General features: G+C 50.5%; 1 protein-coding gene across 1 annotated transcript; it reads left to right on the forward strand.

The window, feature by feature from the left end:
• Window positions 1-3899: 3899 nt before the first annotated feature.
• Window positions 3900-17449, forward strand: KDF1 (keratinocyte differentiation factor 1). The gene is made up of 7 exons (XM_031962504.1): window positions 3900-3984; window positions 11922-12061; window positions 12200-12279; window positions 13257-13471; window positions 13662-14751; window positions 15936-16010; window positions 16651-17449. The coding sequence occupies exons 5-7, from the start codon at window positions 13683-13685 to the stop codon at window positions 16731-16733; spliced, it is 1227 nt and encodes a 408-aa protein (XP_031818364.1). The 5' UTR covers window positions 3900-3984; window positions 11922-12061; window positions 12200-12279; window positions 13257-13471; window positions 13662-13682; the 3' UTR covers window positions 16734-17449.
• The last annotated feature ends 284 nt before the right edge of the window (window positions 17450-17733 follow it).

Genomic DNA, 17733 nt, shown 5'->3' on the forward strand with positions numbered 1-17733 from the left:
GTTCTCTTATGTATTTTAGAAATGACACCTTTATCAAAAACATTGTTTCCCAGCTTTCTGCTTCCCTTCTAATCTTGGCTGCACTGGTTTTGTTTGTGCAAAACTTTTTTAATTTAATGTGATCAAAATTATTCATTTTGTAATTCATAGTGTTCTCTAGTTCTTCTTTGACTACAAATTCCTCCCTTCTCCACAGATCTGACAGGTAGACCATTCCTTGCTCTACTAATTTGCTTATAGTATCACCGTTTTGATGTTCCATTTTCTAAGATCTCTCCCAGTTCTGACATCCTGTGTTCTAAGTTCTCTTGTACCCCTGAATTTTATGTTATAAAGTCCTTCACACAGCTAATGTTTGAAATGGGATTCGAATCCAGAACTTTCTAACTGTTCTTTAAAAAGATGTTCTATACACATTTTTTTTTTTCAGTTCATAGAAGTTACTTCCTTTCTATTTATTTTTCATCACTTCAGAGGGGCAGCTTTCCAAAATACATTATTCAGGTCCCAGTTGCCATGAATAGAAGACATAATTTCACTGTATCATCACTGCAATGATTATTTTTCATTTGGGTTTTTCTTTCTTTTCCATTGTTGTCATTTCTACGTGGGGAAGAGTCAATGTACCTCTGGAGGATAGAGGGAATAAGGGCGGAGAATGCCACCTTCTTTCTGATTTCTTGTTGTCTGTGGTCAAATGAAGGCAAAGAAACCAGATTAATAAAGGTTTTCCCCCATAACTTCTGCCTTTTTTCCTATTCCCCAGTTCATAAAATGGAGCTGAGGGAGGAGAAACTGAGGGAAGGAATTCTCCTCAGGTCCTCACAGACCAAACTAGACTGAATCCTGGACACAGTGCATCCTGGGCACAGGCCCCCTAGTCTCAGGGTCTCTAAGACTTGCCAGGACTCACTCTTAGTCCTTGGAAGGACCATTCAGTCCTGGGCAAGGCCCAGGCTCTCTATCCCGGGAGGTCTGGTCTGGCATCCGAGTGGTCTTCCATAAACCATCAGAGGAGCTGCTCCCTTTCTGCTTATAGACAACATCCTTCAGTTACTAGAAATCAGTCAGTCAGTGGACAAGCATTTATCAAGCACCTAGTGGGTATTAAGCATTAAAGATATAAAGAAAGGTAAATACACTGTTCCTGATCTCAAGGATTTTACAATTCTTCCAGCCAGGACAGAGTGAGTCCTTGTATTGTTCTGGCTACCGCCTGGTACTTTTTAGGCAGGTGGTACACAGGGCTGTCTCCCCTCTGATGTACTTTCCAGAACCTTTCCCAGATACCAAATATAGGTTTCCTATGATGTTGTGGTCCTCAATCCAAATTTCCCCAAACTTCCCTTGATTTCCTACAATGATAAAGCAGATGCAATTGCAGCTGTGGGTCAGACCCAGGATATGGTGGTACTCTGCAGTAGCTGATGAGATGATGCTGATTAGCTTATCTTGTCCTTTAATTCCAAAAATGGAACCAAGTGTCAGATTCCAGCTCTCCTATGGAAGCTCTTCTCAAGAACATGAAGGCTGAGCTGGAGAATTTGAGGAAGATGGCTGACAGAGTCAGGTCTCCAAACTCCTTCAGTAAATTGGTAAACTAGGTTGCTAACTCTGTAGGGAATTTTTAAATGTACTTATTAGTTTTCAACCATCATTTTTATAATGTTTTGATTTTCATTTTCCCTCCCTACTTTCCTTCTTCTCTCCCCAAGATGGCAATCAATCTGATATATATTATATGTGTACAATCATTTTAAATATATTTCCACATTAGTCATGTTGTGAAGAAAGAATAGGAGCCAAAGGGAAAAACCACAAGAAAGAAAAAACCAATAAAAAAGTGAAAATAGTATGCTTTGATCTGCATTCAAACACCATAGTTCTTTCTCTACATGTGGTCAGTATTTTCCATCACAAATCCTTTGAACTGTCTTGGATCATTGCATTACTGAGAAGAACAAAGTCTGTCACAGTTGATCATTGCACTATGTTGCTGTACCATAACAAATATGGAAATATGTTTAGAATATGTCTAGAAGACTTGCACATGTTTAACCTACATTGGATTGCTTGTTGTCTAGGAGAAAGGGAAGAGAGAGGAGGAAAAGAAGGAAGAAAAATTTGAAATACAAGGTTTTGCAAAGGTGAATGTTAAAAACTACCTTTGCATGTATTTGGAAAAATTAAAAGCTATTATTAAAAATAATGTTGCTGTTATGATGTACGCTGTTCTCCTTTCACTGAGCATCGATTCATGTAAGTCTTTCCAGGTTTTTTCTGAAATCTGCTGCAGGAACTTTTGAGGCCAGTTTTAGGAGAATGTCCAAATGATCATGCTTCCCCTTGGAGGAGATGAAGTTTCCAATCCATATAGTATAGAAAGCCCAGTACCAGGGAGAGAGAGAAAGTATGGATGACTTTGCCCATTCTCACCTGCTACAGGTGTGGGGACCAGGTTCTTGGGTAGTTGGGTAGGCACAGGGTCACGGGGCTAGGGTTTGGCTGATGTAGCTTCTGGTTCTACCATGGGGAAGAACAACTACCTAAAGCTTATTTTTAGAATTGTCGGTCAAATAGGAATCAGTAGGTCCTGAACTCGGATGCCGGAGTTTTGCTCGAGTTCTGGGTTGTTCCAGGGAGACTGGCCTTGATACAAATGGGGCTTTACTGACTTGACTGCTGCTGAAATGAGAGGGCAACGGAGGCCATTTAACAGGGTTCCTGGGAGATGGCAGCCTTGAAAGCCAAAGAAGGCTTGGCAGCCAGGAGAGACCAGAGCTGTCCATCTCCTGGGGCTGAATGGAGCCACTGGCTCAGAGGCCTTTGAGTAACTCCCATTTTCACAGAATTGGTTTCACAAAGTATTTTCCTCATAACAAAGTACTTGTGATGGAGAGGACACCAGAACTGGAGTCAAGGAGATCTGGATTAAAAGCGCAGACATTTGTGAGCCATGTCACCCAGACAGGAGTGTACCCCCATGTTATTTCTGTGTGTCTCTCTATCTCTCACTACTCTGCGTCCTTCTATCTCTATCTCTGTGTCTCTAACTCTGTTCAGTCTCTGTCTCTCTATGTCTTCTATCTCTGCGTCTCTAACTCTGTGTGTCTATCTCTGTGTCTCTCTGTCTGTCTCCCTTTCTGTGTCTCTCCATCTGTGTCTTTCTCCTCCCCCTTTGATTCTTCCCCCGGTTTCTTTCAAGTCCCTGTTAAAATCCTGCCTTTCTCGGTTCCCCTTCATTCTAGCGCCCTCCCTCAGTTGCTTATCGCCAATGTATCCTGCCTGCGCCTTGTTTTGTTTTGTTTAACGGTTATGTGGATATTGTTTCCTCCTTTAGACCACTGTGACCTCTGAGGGAGCGGGGATCGCTATTTCTCCTTCTTTGACTCCCCAGAGCCCAGCACCGCGCCCGCCGGCACGTAGTAGGCGCTAAATAAATGCCTGTGGGCAGCGGACCTCTCCCGTCCGCCACCTGGTAACGGTTTTGCCTGCATGTGTTCACGCACCTTTTGTCTCTACGGCAGACTGTAGGCTTCTTTGGGAGCTGGGGCTGGTTTGTTGTTGTCTCAGTAAAATCAATGAATAAATGCTAGTTGACTGAGTGACTGAGCTAGTCCTGACTCCGGAAAATACTTAAACCCAGTCCCCCCCTCCTCCTGAGATAAATAAACAAAAAACTCGGGGGGTCCGGCCGCCTGTAGGAATCTGGCAGTAGGCCCTTCCCCCAAGTGTCCGAGGTAAACCTTCCGAGGTGATTAAGGGTTGCAGATGGAGCTCGGCTCTAGGACAAAAGTGTCCCCCAGATTGGGGTGGGGCGGGGACGGCTCAGCTCTCATTGGGGTAAAAAAGGCAAAGCTTCGCGAAGTTAGGAAACGTGTCCCTAGCGGCGGCCCTTACGCAGCGTCCCGCGAGACGTTTACCTGGGCCCCAGGTGAGCGCAGAAGGAGGAGCTGCGCTGAAGCTACTCACCTGGCGGGACAGGTAAGCGGGGCGCTGGCGGGGGGGGCGAGGGGGGTCCCGCGACTGGCCTGGGCTGGCTTACCTTACTTGGACCTTACCTGACCTGGACTCACCTGTCTCGCTCTCACCTGTAGCACTCCTGGCGGCTGGAACTGGGCCGGGGCCGCTCCCAGGGGCGCCGCTTCCGGGCCGACCGGGTCCTGGGGAGGAGCGGCCTGGGCACCCTGACCCGGCCGGGAACTCCTAGCCTAGCGCTGCCCAGGATCCCCAAGGCGAGGGTGGGGTAGGGCTGGGACCGCGGGAAATTCCGTGCTCTCCCGTGCTCCACCCCGCAGCTCCAGCCCCGGAGACCCCCCCCCCCCCCCCCCCCCCCCCCCCCGGCAGCTCCAGCCCCTGCGACCCCCTCCCCCCGGCAGCTCCAGCCCCTGCGACCCCCTCCCCCGGCAGCTCCAGCGACCCCTTAGTGAGCGCGTATGTGCACCCCACTCGCCCTGCAGGTGCGTCCCCCACCCAGCGACAGCCGGTGCCACCCCAAACCCGTCCTGTGCGTTGCAGTGACAGTTTGTGCGACCCCCGCCCCCATGCCAGTCTGTCCCTCCCCCAATCCGGCTGTGTAACCGGGGCCAAACTCTTGTTAGCACCTGGTGTTTCGGAGGGTTTCCCCCCTTGGCAGTCTCAGGGCCAACAACTGTGGATGTCTGGTGAAGGAAGTTCTGGAGAAACCCAGGAGGCGGGCTGGGGGTCTGGGGGCGCGATAGGGCACTAACGGAAGAGCCCAGACCTCTGACTGGAAGACTGAGCCTGGGGCCAGGGAGGTGTGAACCCAGCAGCTCATCTGTGCCGGCTTCCTGTCCCCTTCTCTCTAGTCACTGTGTTTAACTGGTTCCTACCCTGAGTCTGTGCGGAGCCGTTCTAGGGACACAGAAGGGGAGGACTCCCCTACCCATAGGCTCGGAGGTTAAAGAGCCGCTAGGATTCCTCTGGCCAGAGAGTCGTAGACTTGGCTCTCTCACAACCCCTTTATGTGAGCACACATCCAGCATTTACTGATAATCATTTCTGGACCCTCACATTCAGTTAGGAGATCCCATATGGAGTCAAGAAGCCGGGATCCAGCCCCGAATAGCCTCTTGATGTGTATTGGCTGAGTGAGGGAGACAGAAATCTATGAATTTGATGGATGGTGGGGATCTTGGATGAGGGTGGAAAGAAACACAGCTGATGGGTGGGGAGGGGCTTCGAACCCTCCTTACTCAGCCAGGGAGCTTGGAAATTTGAATAACTTGCCTAACATTTTAAGATCTGGAAAGCTTTTTTCCTCACAACATCCCTGTGAGGTAGGAAAGTTCAGGCATTAATCCATTTTATAGACCAGCAAACTGAGGCTTTTTGAGGGGCAGAGTGATTCGCCTGTAATAGAGTATTCGTTATGTGATCATAACTAATGTTAGAAGTAGATAACTTTCCTGAGGCCAGCTTCAGCAGTAAGAAATTACAGTAATCAGGGCATAGTTGCAATGGAAGAAACCATTCAGGAGACCCGAGTTCTAGCCCTGGATGTACCAATGATCAGTTTTGTGCCCTTGGTTGAATCGGTTTCCATAGTACAATGGGAGAAATCGTTTTAGTTCCTATGTATTTTGCATTAGTACACCTCAGGAGATGGGATCTTTTGCAGCATTTGGGATGTTCCAACCTGTTTGAAAAGAACCAGACCAGCTTAGAGAATGGAGTGCATGGGATGGCATCCAAGGGAGTTGGTGGCAGGGGGAGAGAGGCCTTCCTTTATCAATCAACAAGCTTTATTTGGTTTCTGGGAATACAAAAGCAAAAGTGAAATAGTTTTTTCCTCAAGGATTTTTTTTTTTTAATGAGAAAGATAGTGTGTGGGTCTCTATTGCATGTTCCAAAAGTCTTAAGGAATTGGAAGCTTTAATATATTTACTGATGATTATAGTAGGGACTGTCACCATCCTGTGGGGAGGGGGGGGGGGAAGAAGAGGAGGAGGAGGAGGGAGGAGGGAGGACAGAGAGCAGCTGAAGCAGGGACTGGGGCTCAAGCAAACAAGGGTTCCAGCCTTATTGCACTCGAGGGTTTGGGGTTAGCTGATGGGAAAAGGAAGGAGTTCTGCATCTGGCCATTAATTGTTTTTTTTTTTTTTTTTTTTTTTTTTTAATTTAATAGCCTTTAATTTACAGGATATATACATGGGTAACTTTACAGCATTAACAATTGCCAAACCTCTTGTTCCAATTTTTCACCTCTTACCCCCCCCCCACCCCCTCCCCTAAATGGCAGGATGACCAGTAGATGTTAAATATATTAAAATATAACTTAGATACACAATAAGTATACATGACCAAAACATTATTTTGCTGTACAAAAAGAATCAGACTCTGAATTATTGTACAATTAGCTTGTGAAGGAAATCAAAGATGCAGGTGTGCATAAATATAGGGACTGGGAATTCAATGTAATGGTTTTTAGTCATCTCCCAGAGTTCTTTTTCTGGGCATAGCTAGTTCAGTTCATTACTGCTCCATTAGAAATGATTTGGTTGATCTCGTTGCTGAGGATGGCCTGATCCATCAGGACTGGTCATCATCTAGTATTGTTGTTGAAGTATATAATGATCTCCTGGTCCTGCTCATTTCACTTAGCATCAGTTCGTGTAAGTCTCTCCAGATCTGGCCATTAATTGACCATTATCTGTGAAAACCACTAGTTAGGGAGGGAAGAGGTGATGAGAGCTGAAGGGATTGCCTAGAATAGGACAGACCCTGGGAGTCTGGATGGGAGAAGAGAGTTAAATAAATCTGTGTGTCCATAAAGTGACATCTTAGCTGAGGGTTTATCACCGGAGGGGAGCAAGGGACAGAGAGTTTGCCTTGAAGCAAAAGGCTTGGCAAGTCTGCCCAGTCTGAGTTCTAGATGGGGAGCCTGGACTTAGACTTAGGGCAGATGAGAAATAGAGCAAGGAAGGAAGGAAGAATATTGATGTCCCCATGGAGGCCCCAGGATGAGGGCAGAGTTAGAGCCCTTGTCTTTGGGATCCTTCTCCCAGCCTAAGGAGCAGAAGGCAGGATGACCCACAAACACTTCTATGTTTAGGGGCACAAATGGCCTCAGGTTGTGGTGAGTTAATAATAATAATAATAATAATAATAACAATAGCATTTATATAGCACCTCAAGGTTTGCAAAGCCTTTTACCATGATCTCATTTGAACTTCACAACAAACCTAAAAGATAAGTGCTACTCTTATCCCCATTTTGCAGATGAGGAAACTGAGGCAGGGTCACACAGCTAGGATTTGAACTTTGGTCTTCCAGACTCCAGATCTAACAGAAGACAGCTTCTACTGAGTGAAGAAAACTGAGATTCAGCCGTCTTTATGATCATCCCTTGGAAAGGCAGTATTGAGGAACTAGATTGAGTTAGAAAGGCCTGGATCCAAAAGCCACTTTAGACATTTATCAGATAGTGAACAAATCAGTGAACAGAGTGGTGGACATGGGAGAAAGAAGAGCTGAGTTTAAATTTTGCCTCATGTTTACTGGCTGTATAAATCTGGGCAAATCTGGACAAAAGCCCCCTGTTGTTTTGAGTCGATCAGAATGGCTGTTGCTTCTAGTTGCCAGTGCTGTTTAGTCCTGGGAGCTCAGAACCTAGCGGAGGAATCAAAGACACAGGGATGGATGATGGAGCTGGTTGCATGAACTAGTAACATCAGAGGATCTGGGCTTGCAGGGGGTCTGTGTCCCCTGGAACAAGCTCAGTCCTCTGTATCCAGATTTAGACTTGTAAAGGACCCCCATCTAGTCCAAGTCCTCAGCTTGAGAGAGGGGGAGCCAAGGATGTGGGGTGCCTTGCCTAAACTGATGCGGCCAGTAAATGGGCTATTAAACTAAAGGTGGGAGCAGGGTCAAGGAGACATGAGGTAGGGCACAAACTATCTCAGTTGGGGAGAATGCATGCTAGGCTTGGAATGGAGAAGGCCTGAGTTCAAATCCAGCCTCAGACACTTACTAGCTGTGTGCCCCTACACAAGTCACTTAATCTCTGCCTCCATGTACTCCTGTGTCAAATGTGGATAAGAAGAGCGCTGTTCTCCCCGGTTATTGTCAGGATTGGATGAGATGATAATCGCGAAGCTCTTAGCACAGGGCCTGGCATATAGGGAGCTCTGTGTAAATATGGTCGTTATTGCCATTCTCAAGGCATTGTTACTCCCATCTTTGTTCCTCCACTATTGAAGGAAGATTAATGCAATCATCCGGATCTCTGAGCAAATATAACTAACTCACATGCACTTAGCAAGATGCTTTCCCATCATTCCCTCATCCAGTGTTTCAGACACTTCTGTGAAGGTCGGGCAGGTATTGTCCACCCATTTAACAGATCAGGATGCTGAGGCTGAGAGGTGAGGTGACTTGCCCAATAAGTTTGTAACCATCATTCTGAGCTATCTTGTCTTTTCCTACTACATTTGTCTGAGTAAATGCATTCCGCACCTCCTGCCCCCAAACCCCTTCCAACCATCTGCTCACCATCCTTTCCTGAAGGAGAAAAAAAAAATCCCAAAAGAAATTGAAGACGGCCAGGAAACTCCAGATGGGGGAAGTGGTGTTCAAAACCAGAATCAGAAATCATCTGGTGTAAATCTCAAGTACCTGTTTGTTGGCTGACATCTCCTTAGAGCTGAAAACACTCTTAAAACCTCAAACAAGAGGGACTTCACGAAGGCCTGGGGAAAGTGATGGACACAATACCAGCTCACCTTTCTGTAGCACTTTAAAGTTTCTCACTAACAATACTCTGAGCTAGAATGTAAAGATTATTCTAATTTTAAAATTAAGAAATGGGCTTGGAGTCGGCTTAGATCACACAGCTAGTTTGTAGCATCACTGTGTCATCACTAAGTTTAATGCCTTTCTACCATACTACACTTCCTGGTTGGTTACTGGTAGCTGGGGTTTCCTGGGCCCTCCTCGGTCACCCTTCTGCTCATTTCCCCCAACAGGGTAGTTAGAATATTCCTTGCTCTCCATCGCTACATCCAGGTTCTTCCTTCTACCACCATCTCTCATTACTTCTTCCCTGTCTCCCACTCAAAATTCTAGGAACTGTTCCCTCCTGCTCAATTCCTTAGGGTCTGACAGCTCCTTCCCAACATAGTCCCATAGTTGGCTGTAGGTGTTGGGAGGCCCTGGGAAGCCTTGGATTCAGTCATCACCTGCACAGTAATGATTCTCAAATCTGCTCATATAGTCTTGACCTTTCTCCTCCAATCGCAGATCTCTAGCATGTCCAAAAAAGGAATTCACCTTTCCCCCAAAGCTTCCCTTCTTTCTAATTTCCCTACTATTGTTGAAGGTACCAGCATCTGCCAGTCACATAGGCTTATAACGTGGGTATCATCTTCATCTTTCTCTCTCCCTCCATAGAACTTACAAAATCCTCTGTTTGGCTTTTAAAGCTCCATAACTCCCCCTGCTCTGCTGTTTCAATCTTTACTGCCCCTTTCCCCTCTCTTAACTCCAGTAACATCAGCCTCTTTGCTGTTCCTCAAACTAGACTGCCCACCCCCCCACCCCCCAATTCTGACCATTTTCACTGGCTATTTCCTACATCCGGAGGGCTCTTGCTTTTCCTCATCTCATCTTCCTGGCTTCCTTCAAGCCCCAGCAAAAATTCTACCTGCTCCAAAAAGACCTTTCCCGATCCTTCCTAATCCCAAAGCCTTCCCTCTATTGATTATTTCTAGTTTATCTTGTCCATAGTGTATTGTATGTACGGGTCTACACTGCATCTCCCTTGGTAGATTGGGAACTCCTGTTTACCTTGTCCATAGTGTATTGTATGTACGTGTCTACACTGCATCTCCCTTAATAGATTGGGAACTCCCTTTTACCTTGTCCATAGTATATTTTATGTACATGTCTACACAGCATCTCCCTTAGTAGATTGGGAACTCCCTTTTACCTTGTCCATAGTATATTTTATGTACATGTCTACACAGCATCTCCCTTAGTAGATTGGGAGCTCCTTGAAAGCAGAGGCTGTTTTGTTTGTTTTTTGCTGTTCTTTGTATCCCCAGTTTAGTGTGCGATCTGGCATACAATTGATACTTAATGGCTGATAAACTATCAATTAGTCATACAAGGTTCAGTGTGGTAGAGATCTGGACATACATCTAATAAGACCTGTATTTGAATCTGAGTCTGATTGGTTTATTAGCAATTTTACTATGATTTTCTCTGCCTTAATCTGCTCTTTGGTAAAATGCGAATAGTGATACCTGTAGTATCTAATTCAACAAGTATTTACTTAATACCTATTCTTTGTCAGGGAATAAGGATATAAACTTAATACAGAGCTTGGTGTGTAATGGGCCTTTAATAAATGCTTATCCATTAATTGATTGAAGTACATTTATAGATGTATGTACATACATATACATGCACAAACCCCATCTGAGGTAGAAGGGGAGGATGGTGGAAATTTCTCAACCCCCTTCCTCCCCCAAACAGAGGTGTCAAAAAATACTGGCCAAGAAAGGTCTATTATCTTCAGTGCTATTGGGGACCAGATTAAAATGCAATTAGGAAATATTACCGAGATAAAAAATATAATAGAATCTAGATTATGTGAATATGTGGTTTTCTGAGTCAACATGCAGCCTTATTAATGGCGACAAATTCTGGTTTTACACTTGCCTCCACCCTCTCTCCCATACTGGGATGGAGGAAGGTCTTTTCTAGCCAAGGTGTCCTAACTGCAACAGGGAAGATGAAAGATGGGATAAAGACTCAATTCTCTCCAGGCAGAGCAATTTGCTGCATGTCTCAAGTGACCCGAATGGATGGGAGGAATAAGGGCTACTTCTCCTTCTTCAAATCAAAGGTTTAGCAGTGAGCTGGGGGAAGGGTAGCTACCTTTGACCTTAAAATCAGAAAAGGGTAGGATTAGTGAGACTGAACTCCCCCTGATTGAGTGGGATGCTAATCCAAAAGATGGATCACGGGTTCATCACTAAGAAGAGCTTACTGCAGGATTGGTAAGGACCCCAAAGATCAAGCATTAGTTGCCTTTGAATCAAGAATTAGTTGAAACACTGGGATTAAGGGGAAATAGAGGCAAAAAAAATCCCACTGCCTTTGGGAATGGGTAACCTGGATACTAGTTGCAGCTCTGTGGCTAATTCTCCCCTTTCTAGGCCTCCAGTTTTCCTCAACAAAAGGAGGACTGGACTAAATAAACACTGATTCGTTCAGGCTCTGACATCGTGTTTAATATTCTGGATTCTAGTCCTAAACATTGTTATGTGAAGATCTTTCTGATAGACAATAAGGGAAATATAAATAAACGTGCCGGTACCTGCTTTCATGGGCCTTCCAGTCTACTAAAGGAATATGGCACAGATAATTCTCGGACATAATAATAGAGGTACAAAGTGCCCTGTGAGGTCCTCGGTGACCATCATTACTGGCCAGGGGGAGCAGGGGAAATTTCCTGGCAGAAGTGGGTGCCCTTTTGAGTTGGCAAGAACTTGGCAGTTGGTCGGAGAAAGGAGAGAGAGGAAGACCATGTGGGCACTGAGGATGGGCCGAGAAATGCCTGGCTGCTCTCGGGGCCAGCAAGGAACCGGCTGGAGTCAGATTAAGTGGCACCAGACTGAGGGCCTTGAGTACTAGGTAAAGGGCTTCTGTTTCTCAAGCAACGTCGAGCTAAAAAGGCAGAAATTTCATGGCTGTAGCTCTGCAAAAAGAGGGGTTTGGGGGCATCACAAAGCCTGGCATGGGAGAACACTATGGAGGGGATCAAGGACGAAGCAGCCCAGGTCAGTACTTGATGCTGGGTGAGGTCCGTCCGGCTCACAGGCCAGTCTGCTCAGCTTTTTTGCTGTTGACCAGATGACCAGTTCATCTGACCGTTTGACCTTCTCCCAATTCAGGGTGCTGAGGGGGACGCACAGAAGCCAAGTCCTGGCCCCCGGGCGGGATTGTGGACAAAAAACTAGACCAAGAAGCCGGAGGCAACGCCAAGAAGATGTAGGTCGCACAGCAGAGTGACCCTGAGGAACCAGGCTCTGAGGTAGGTCCAGGAAGGCTTCGGGGAGGGGGGTCTTGGACAAAATGGCACCCACGGATTGGAGGAAAGGAAATCCTGGCTCAGGGGAGCAGCCTGTGCAGAGCACGATGGGAAAATAAGTGTTTGCCTTGTCACCTCCAGGCAGGAGGAAGCAGTGAGGCGCTTGGCCCGGCCACAGCGTGGAGAACTTAAAGCAAGCAGAGGAAATTAAGGCTGGAAAGGTAGGTTGGGCTGGGTCATGGAGGGTGGGCAATGGGGGCTCCCTGCTAGTCTGAGAAGGTGCTGAGAGGATGGTGAGCCACAAGGCCGTGACCTTAGTGAAAGGTCAGACTTATGGGCTGTGTGACATCAGGTGAGTCATTAACCCCCCATTGCCTCCAAAACAAGAACAAATCCCCAGATTTCTCCGGCTTTGAATGGGCTGATCCTGGGTGGGTGAAGTTCAGGGAACCAGGCAGGAGGCTCTTGGAGATCATTCAGGAAAGGCCTGGACGTGTGGGTGGGAGGCCCAGGGAGCTGAAGGGGAGAGACCGTTACCGTGGGAGCAGAAAGCTTGGGGACTCTGGCTGTGAGCGGGCAGAGGAGGGCACCGAAATTTCCAGCCCTGGAGCGAGGAGGAGGATCAGAGCCAGGGGCAGAGGCAGGGAAGTCGGGAAGAGCAGGTTTGGGGGGGGGGGGGGGGGGGGGAGTGAAGGAGCTCAGGTTGGGCTTCCCAAGGGGAAGGGAACAGGCATTTATGCAGCTCCCCCTGTGTGCCAGGCTCAGTGCCAGGGCTCCCCATTACCACCCAGTTTGAGACAGAATGGTCTAGAGCAGCTGGAGCCGCAGGTCAGGGTTGGGGTCTCTGGGGGGAATGTGGCCAGAGCTGCGGGCTGGCCCCTGGGAGGCGCAGGTAGGCCGGGGAAGCGGTGCCGGGGCTCCCTGGGACGGGCAGAGTGCCCGAGCGCCCCTCCCTGCTGCAGTGGGGCTGTGAGGTGGCAGGGGCCCGGTTCTGACACCTCAGAAGGGAGTCAGAGAGGGCGGTGGGAGGGGCGAGCCTGGGCCACAGTGACTAGTGGATGCATCATCCCCTTGGGCCTGGGTGTCGGGCCCCAGGAGCCCTGATCCTGCTTGGGCTGGGAGCTCCCTGGAGGAGTGGGCCCAGGGGGTGGGGCAGGGGGGCTCTGGGCTGCTCTGAACACGAGGCGTTTGTTGTCAGCTCCTGGGCAGGGTGTGAGAGAGAGGCTGCCATGGGCAGGCCCCAAGCTGGGCAGACGCACCAGCCAACCCTTGGGAGCTCCAGAGAGAGAGGTGCCGGGGCAGGGAGCGAGTGTGGAAGAAGCCCGGCCTCCCTGTCCAGGTGACCCCAGGCAGGCTGGCGTGCGCCCTCCTGCCCAGGAACACTCCTGCTGCCCCAAAAGGAACTGGACAGAGGTAACGGCTGCTTTCCGCAGCCAGGTTTGGGGAGAGGGCCCGGATGACTTGGGAGTAGAGATTCCCGGGACGGTTTCTGGGTCTCTGCAGAGTCCTAACTTGGCCGGCCTTGGGCCGGGAGCCGAGGGGCCTGGGAGGCGGCTGGGTTGAGGGGATGGGGGTCCTTCAGCGCTCCTCCCTGCCCCCCCAGGCGCCTGTAATGTGGTGAGCCATGCCTGGCCGGCGTCCCGGACATCGCCCGCCGTCCTGTGCTCCCCTGGCGGGCCAGGCTTCCTCATGGGAGCGGCCCGCGGGCGTCTCCCCTCGAGAGGCCTGTCTGGAGGTGTACGGCGCAGCAACGCCCCAAGTCAAGCCGGGCCGCCGGCTGGCCCCCCCAGCCACCCCCCGCCGGGTCCGCCGGCCCGGCCCCAGGGACCCTGGCGCCCGGGAGTCCGAGAGCATCACCTTCATCTCGGGCTCGGCCGAGGCCCCCCTGGACACTGGCAGCTGCTGCCTCCCGCGGCCCTGGGTGTGGAACTTGTGCAAGGCCGTTTTCTGCTTCCGCCGCTGCCGGGCCTGTTACCAGCGCTGCGGGGGCTGCGTGCGCAGCTGTGAGGCCTGCCTGCCCGCGCTGGGCCCCTCGGAGCCCTCGCCCGACGAGGGCTGGGGCAAGGAGCACAACGGCGGCCCACCCCCCAACAGCCCATCCGTGCCCGCCCCCAGCCGGCATGACAGAGCGGGCTTCAAGTCCGCCATCGGCAGCAGCTTCAGCTACCCCGACGTCAAGCTGAAGGGCATCCCCGTGTACTCGTACCGGGGTGCAGATGCCGACTCATGCCACAAGGAGCCGCTGGCCGAGCAGCCGGCCCGCCGCAGCCTGCCTGGGACCCTGGGCAGCAGCCCCCGCAGCTCCGAGGAGTACTACTCCTTCCACGAGTCCGACCTGGACCTGTCGGAGATGAACGGCGGCTCCATGAGCAGCCGGGAGATCGACGTGCTCATCTTCAAGAAGCTGACGGAGCTCTTCAGCATGCACCAGATCGACGAGCTGGCCAAGTGCACGTCGGACACGGTCTTCTTGGAGAAGACCAACAAGATCTCTGACCTCATCAGCAGCATCACGCAGGACTATCACCTGGACGAGCAGGACGCCGAGTGTCGTCTGGTCCGGGGCATCATCCGCATCAGTACCCGCAAGAGCCGCAACCGCCCAGCCGCCGCCTGCGAGAGCCGCCTGAGCCGGGGGCCCGCCCCCGACAGCGGCACCGACACCATGGTGGCCTCAGTCCTCAGCCAGGACGGTACGTCCTCCCTGGCCCCGCGACTTTGGGGCTCAGAGCGCCGTGCCCGGTAAAGCTCGGGCTGGGGGGTAACCAGGCCCCGGAGGCCCCAGGCCAGGGAGGGCTTCCTCGGCGGTTTCCACTTGTGACCCCTTTTCACCCAAGCACTTCCCGTGTCCCTGGCTACGTAGGTTAGGCATCAAACATTTGCTGGCGAGAAATTTCACAACCCCCGCATTTAGCTACGAGACACCCCCCCCCCCATGGGGTTGTGACCCCCAATTTAGGAAGCCGGGACCAAATGTCTTATCCCATGGAGCGATGAAGTGCCCCTCTGTGACGGGCAGACAGACACACTGGGGGAGGCACAGAATAGTGTGGGCAGAGGCAGGCACAGAGGCGAGAACATGGGCCAGTTACCCAGGCTCCTGGTGAGGAGCAAATAAGAGGCTACAGGAATGGGGTGCCAGGCGGATACCTGAACTGGGGGGATAGAAGGCATGGAAAAGCATCAAGCAGAAGAGTGACTAGAGCTAGATTCAGGTACTGGTACACCCCTACAGCAGCCAGGAGGTGTGCTTTTGCCCCCCTCCATCTCTTGACTGGGGGAGAGGGGGGTCTCTCCTTCTCCTCAGGCAGGTCTTTTTTTAGAGCTTATTTGTAAAGTTCTGGTATTTTTCCTAACAGCCCCAGGAAGGGCAGCTATTAGCCCCTTCCAATAGATCAGGACCCTAATGGATTATCTGACTCAGCCAAGCTAGCACATGGCAAAACCAAGGCCAGAACAAGGGCTCCTAACCCCCCTCCCCTTTTTCCGAGGGCATTTTTCTGCAGCTATTCCCACCTCGGGGCCTCTCTGCCTTCACCAGCTTGGGCTAGCTCTGGTGGAAGTGGTCCTGGTCCCCGAGGGGCCTGCGTGGGTGGGAAGCAAACCCCCCACATTAGGAAGATGCAATTGCTGCAGAACATCACCCCTTCTAGTGATGGGCAGCCCCACCCCCACTGCCCATCGCACCTTGGGAGAACCTCCATGACTAGATGGGCTCTTCTAACATGCAGCCCAAAATCACCTCTCCCCAGCTCCCACCCGTTGTGCCTGGCTCTGCTCAACAGCTCTAATCCCTGCGGCCCATTGCTCTAAATGGGAGAATTCCCCCTCGGGGTTGTTACTCTCTGGGGTCAACAGGCCTATGTTTCTTTCTCAGAGCTAACTGTGCAGATCTCCCAGGAAACCACATCGGATGCCATCGCCCGAAAACTGAGACCCTATGGAACTCCAGGTCTGGACCCCCACCGTGGCATTGGCAGGGCGGGTACTGCAGGAGGCCGGGAGGGCAGGGAAGAGATCAGAGCTCTGCCCTTTCAGGCTGGGGCTTGGCCCAGAACCATGGGAGCTCTGGAGTTCAAAGTTGGAGATTTAATCCCAGCTCTGCCCCCTAGAAGCCACATAACTTTGTTAAAACCATGGCCTTTCTAAGCCCATTTCCTCATCTTGAAAATGAGGGGGTTGAGTGAGGTCCTCTCCAGCTCTCAAGCCTAAGACCTTGGGGCATCAGCCTCTTCTCCACAGCAGAGGGTTTGGATAAAAAGAACCTCACCCACAGGTTGTTCAACATGTAGCACTTTTGAGGTCTGCATCCTGGGGAGGGAAAGGCAAAGAGAAGACAGGTTTGGAGAAATGGGGCTTCCAGGGTACAGAGAGGCCTTGTCCTGCTCCTGTTCATTCCTCTTGACAGAATTGTCTAGCTGGGACCCCATGAAGGAAGATCATTCTTTACAAATTGGGAAACTGAGGCACAGAGGAAAAGCAGGTCCCAGGACTTTGGCTTGCTTTGTGAGCTCCCCTTCTGTGGCTCTCTGTGGGAGCTGGGGTCGGCTCCAGAGCCCAAACCTCACTTTACCCATCTTTCTCCTCCTCAGGTTACCCACCAAGCCACGACTCTTCCTTCCAAGGAACTGAGACAGACTCCTCAGGGGCACCCTTGCTCCAAGTGTACTGCTAGCCCCGACCCCAACCCTTGGGGGCCTCCTGGGACTGCAGGCAGGACAGATGGGCCCCACGAATAATTTTTCCCCCTGCGGTGGGTTACCACATAAATCGTTCTGGAGATGGATTCCAGTTCTTATACCGGCTACAGACTCATAACTGGTAATGCCTTTGGGGGTGCAAGAGCCCCTAGCCCCCTTCCATTGGTTTACCCTCTTTGCCTCCCCCCCAGAACTAAAGACTAATTTCCTAATGCCGTGAAGCACTCAGTTTCAGGGCCTTTCCCTGATCCCCAAGAGCTTCTCTTACTAGCTCTTTGGGGGAGGAGTCTTGGGTTCCTTCCCCAAGTACCAGGGCCCTGCAGGCTCCAAGGACTTTCTGCCTTCCTAGTGGATTGAGTGGCTTTGGTTCCTTTCAGCATCCGAGATTCTTGCCACATGGTTGGTTCCACATCAGGATTCATTTGCCATTATTTACAGAAAGGGCTCAGTCTGTGTTTTCCCCAGTTTTGACTTCCCGGCTCTCCTAAACTAAGGGGCCTCAGGTTTTTGGGGGGTTACAAATTCATCTGGGGTCCCATGACAGACCAACTTTGGAGAGCTGCACTAGAGACCCGGTGGTTCTTACTGCTAGCTCCATACACTTCAGTTGATTCTGTTGAATACGTGTAACTCTGACTTCGAGAAGCTTGTATGATATTAATAAAGTTGTTGGCCGACTGGTCACACCAAACTGGAGTTGTTAATCCAGGGTCCCTCTGGCTTCAGTGCTGGGTGAGGTCCTGTTTGTACCAGGGCACCCAAGGAGGGAGCCTGGCGGCTGGTGGGCCTGGAGCAGGAGCACCTGTTACCCCACCCTACCCTAGAGTCCTGGGGCCTGTGCCCACTCTCACTGCTGAACAAAAAGCTCCTGGGTGCCAAGGTTTAGTTCCTTCTTGCCTGGGCAGGGCAAGGTCACCTAAAGCAAACACCTGTTCCGATGGCCTTGGGGAGGCCTGGCTGGCACTGCCAAGTGCC

Source organism: Sarcophilus harrisii, chromosome 3 (assembly GCF_902635505.1).
Source record: "Sarcophilus harrisii chromosome 3, mSarHar1.11, whole genome shotgun sequence".
Classification (NCBI taxonomy): domain Eukaryota; kingdom Metazoa; phylum Chordata; class Mammalia; order Dasyuromorphia; family Dasyuridae; genus Sarcophilus; species Sarcophilus harrisii.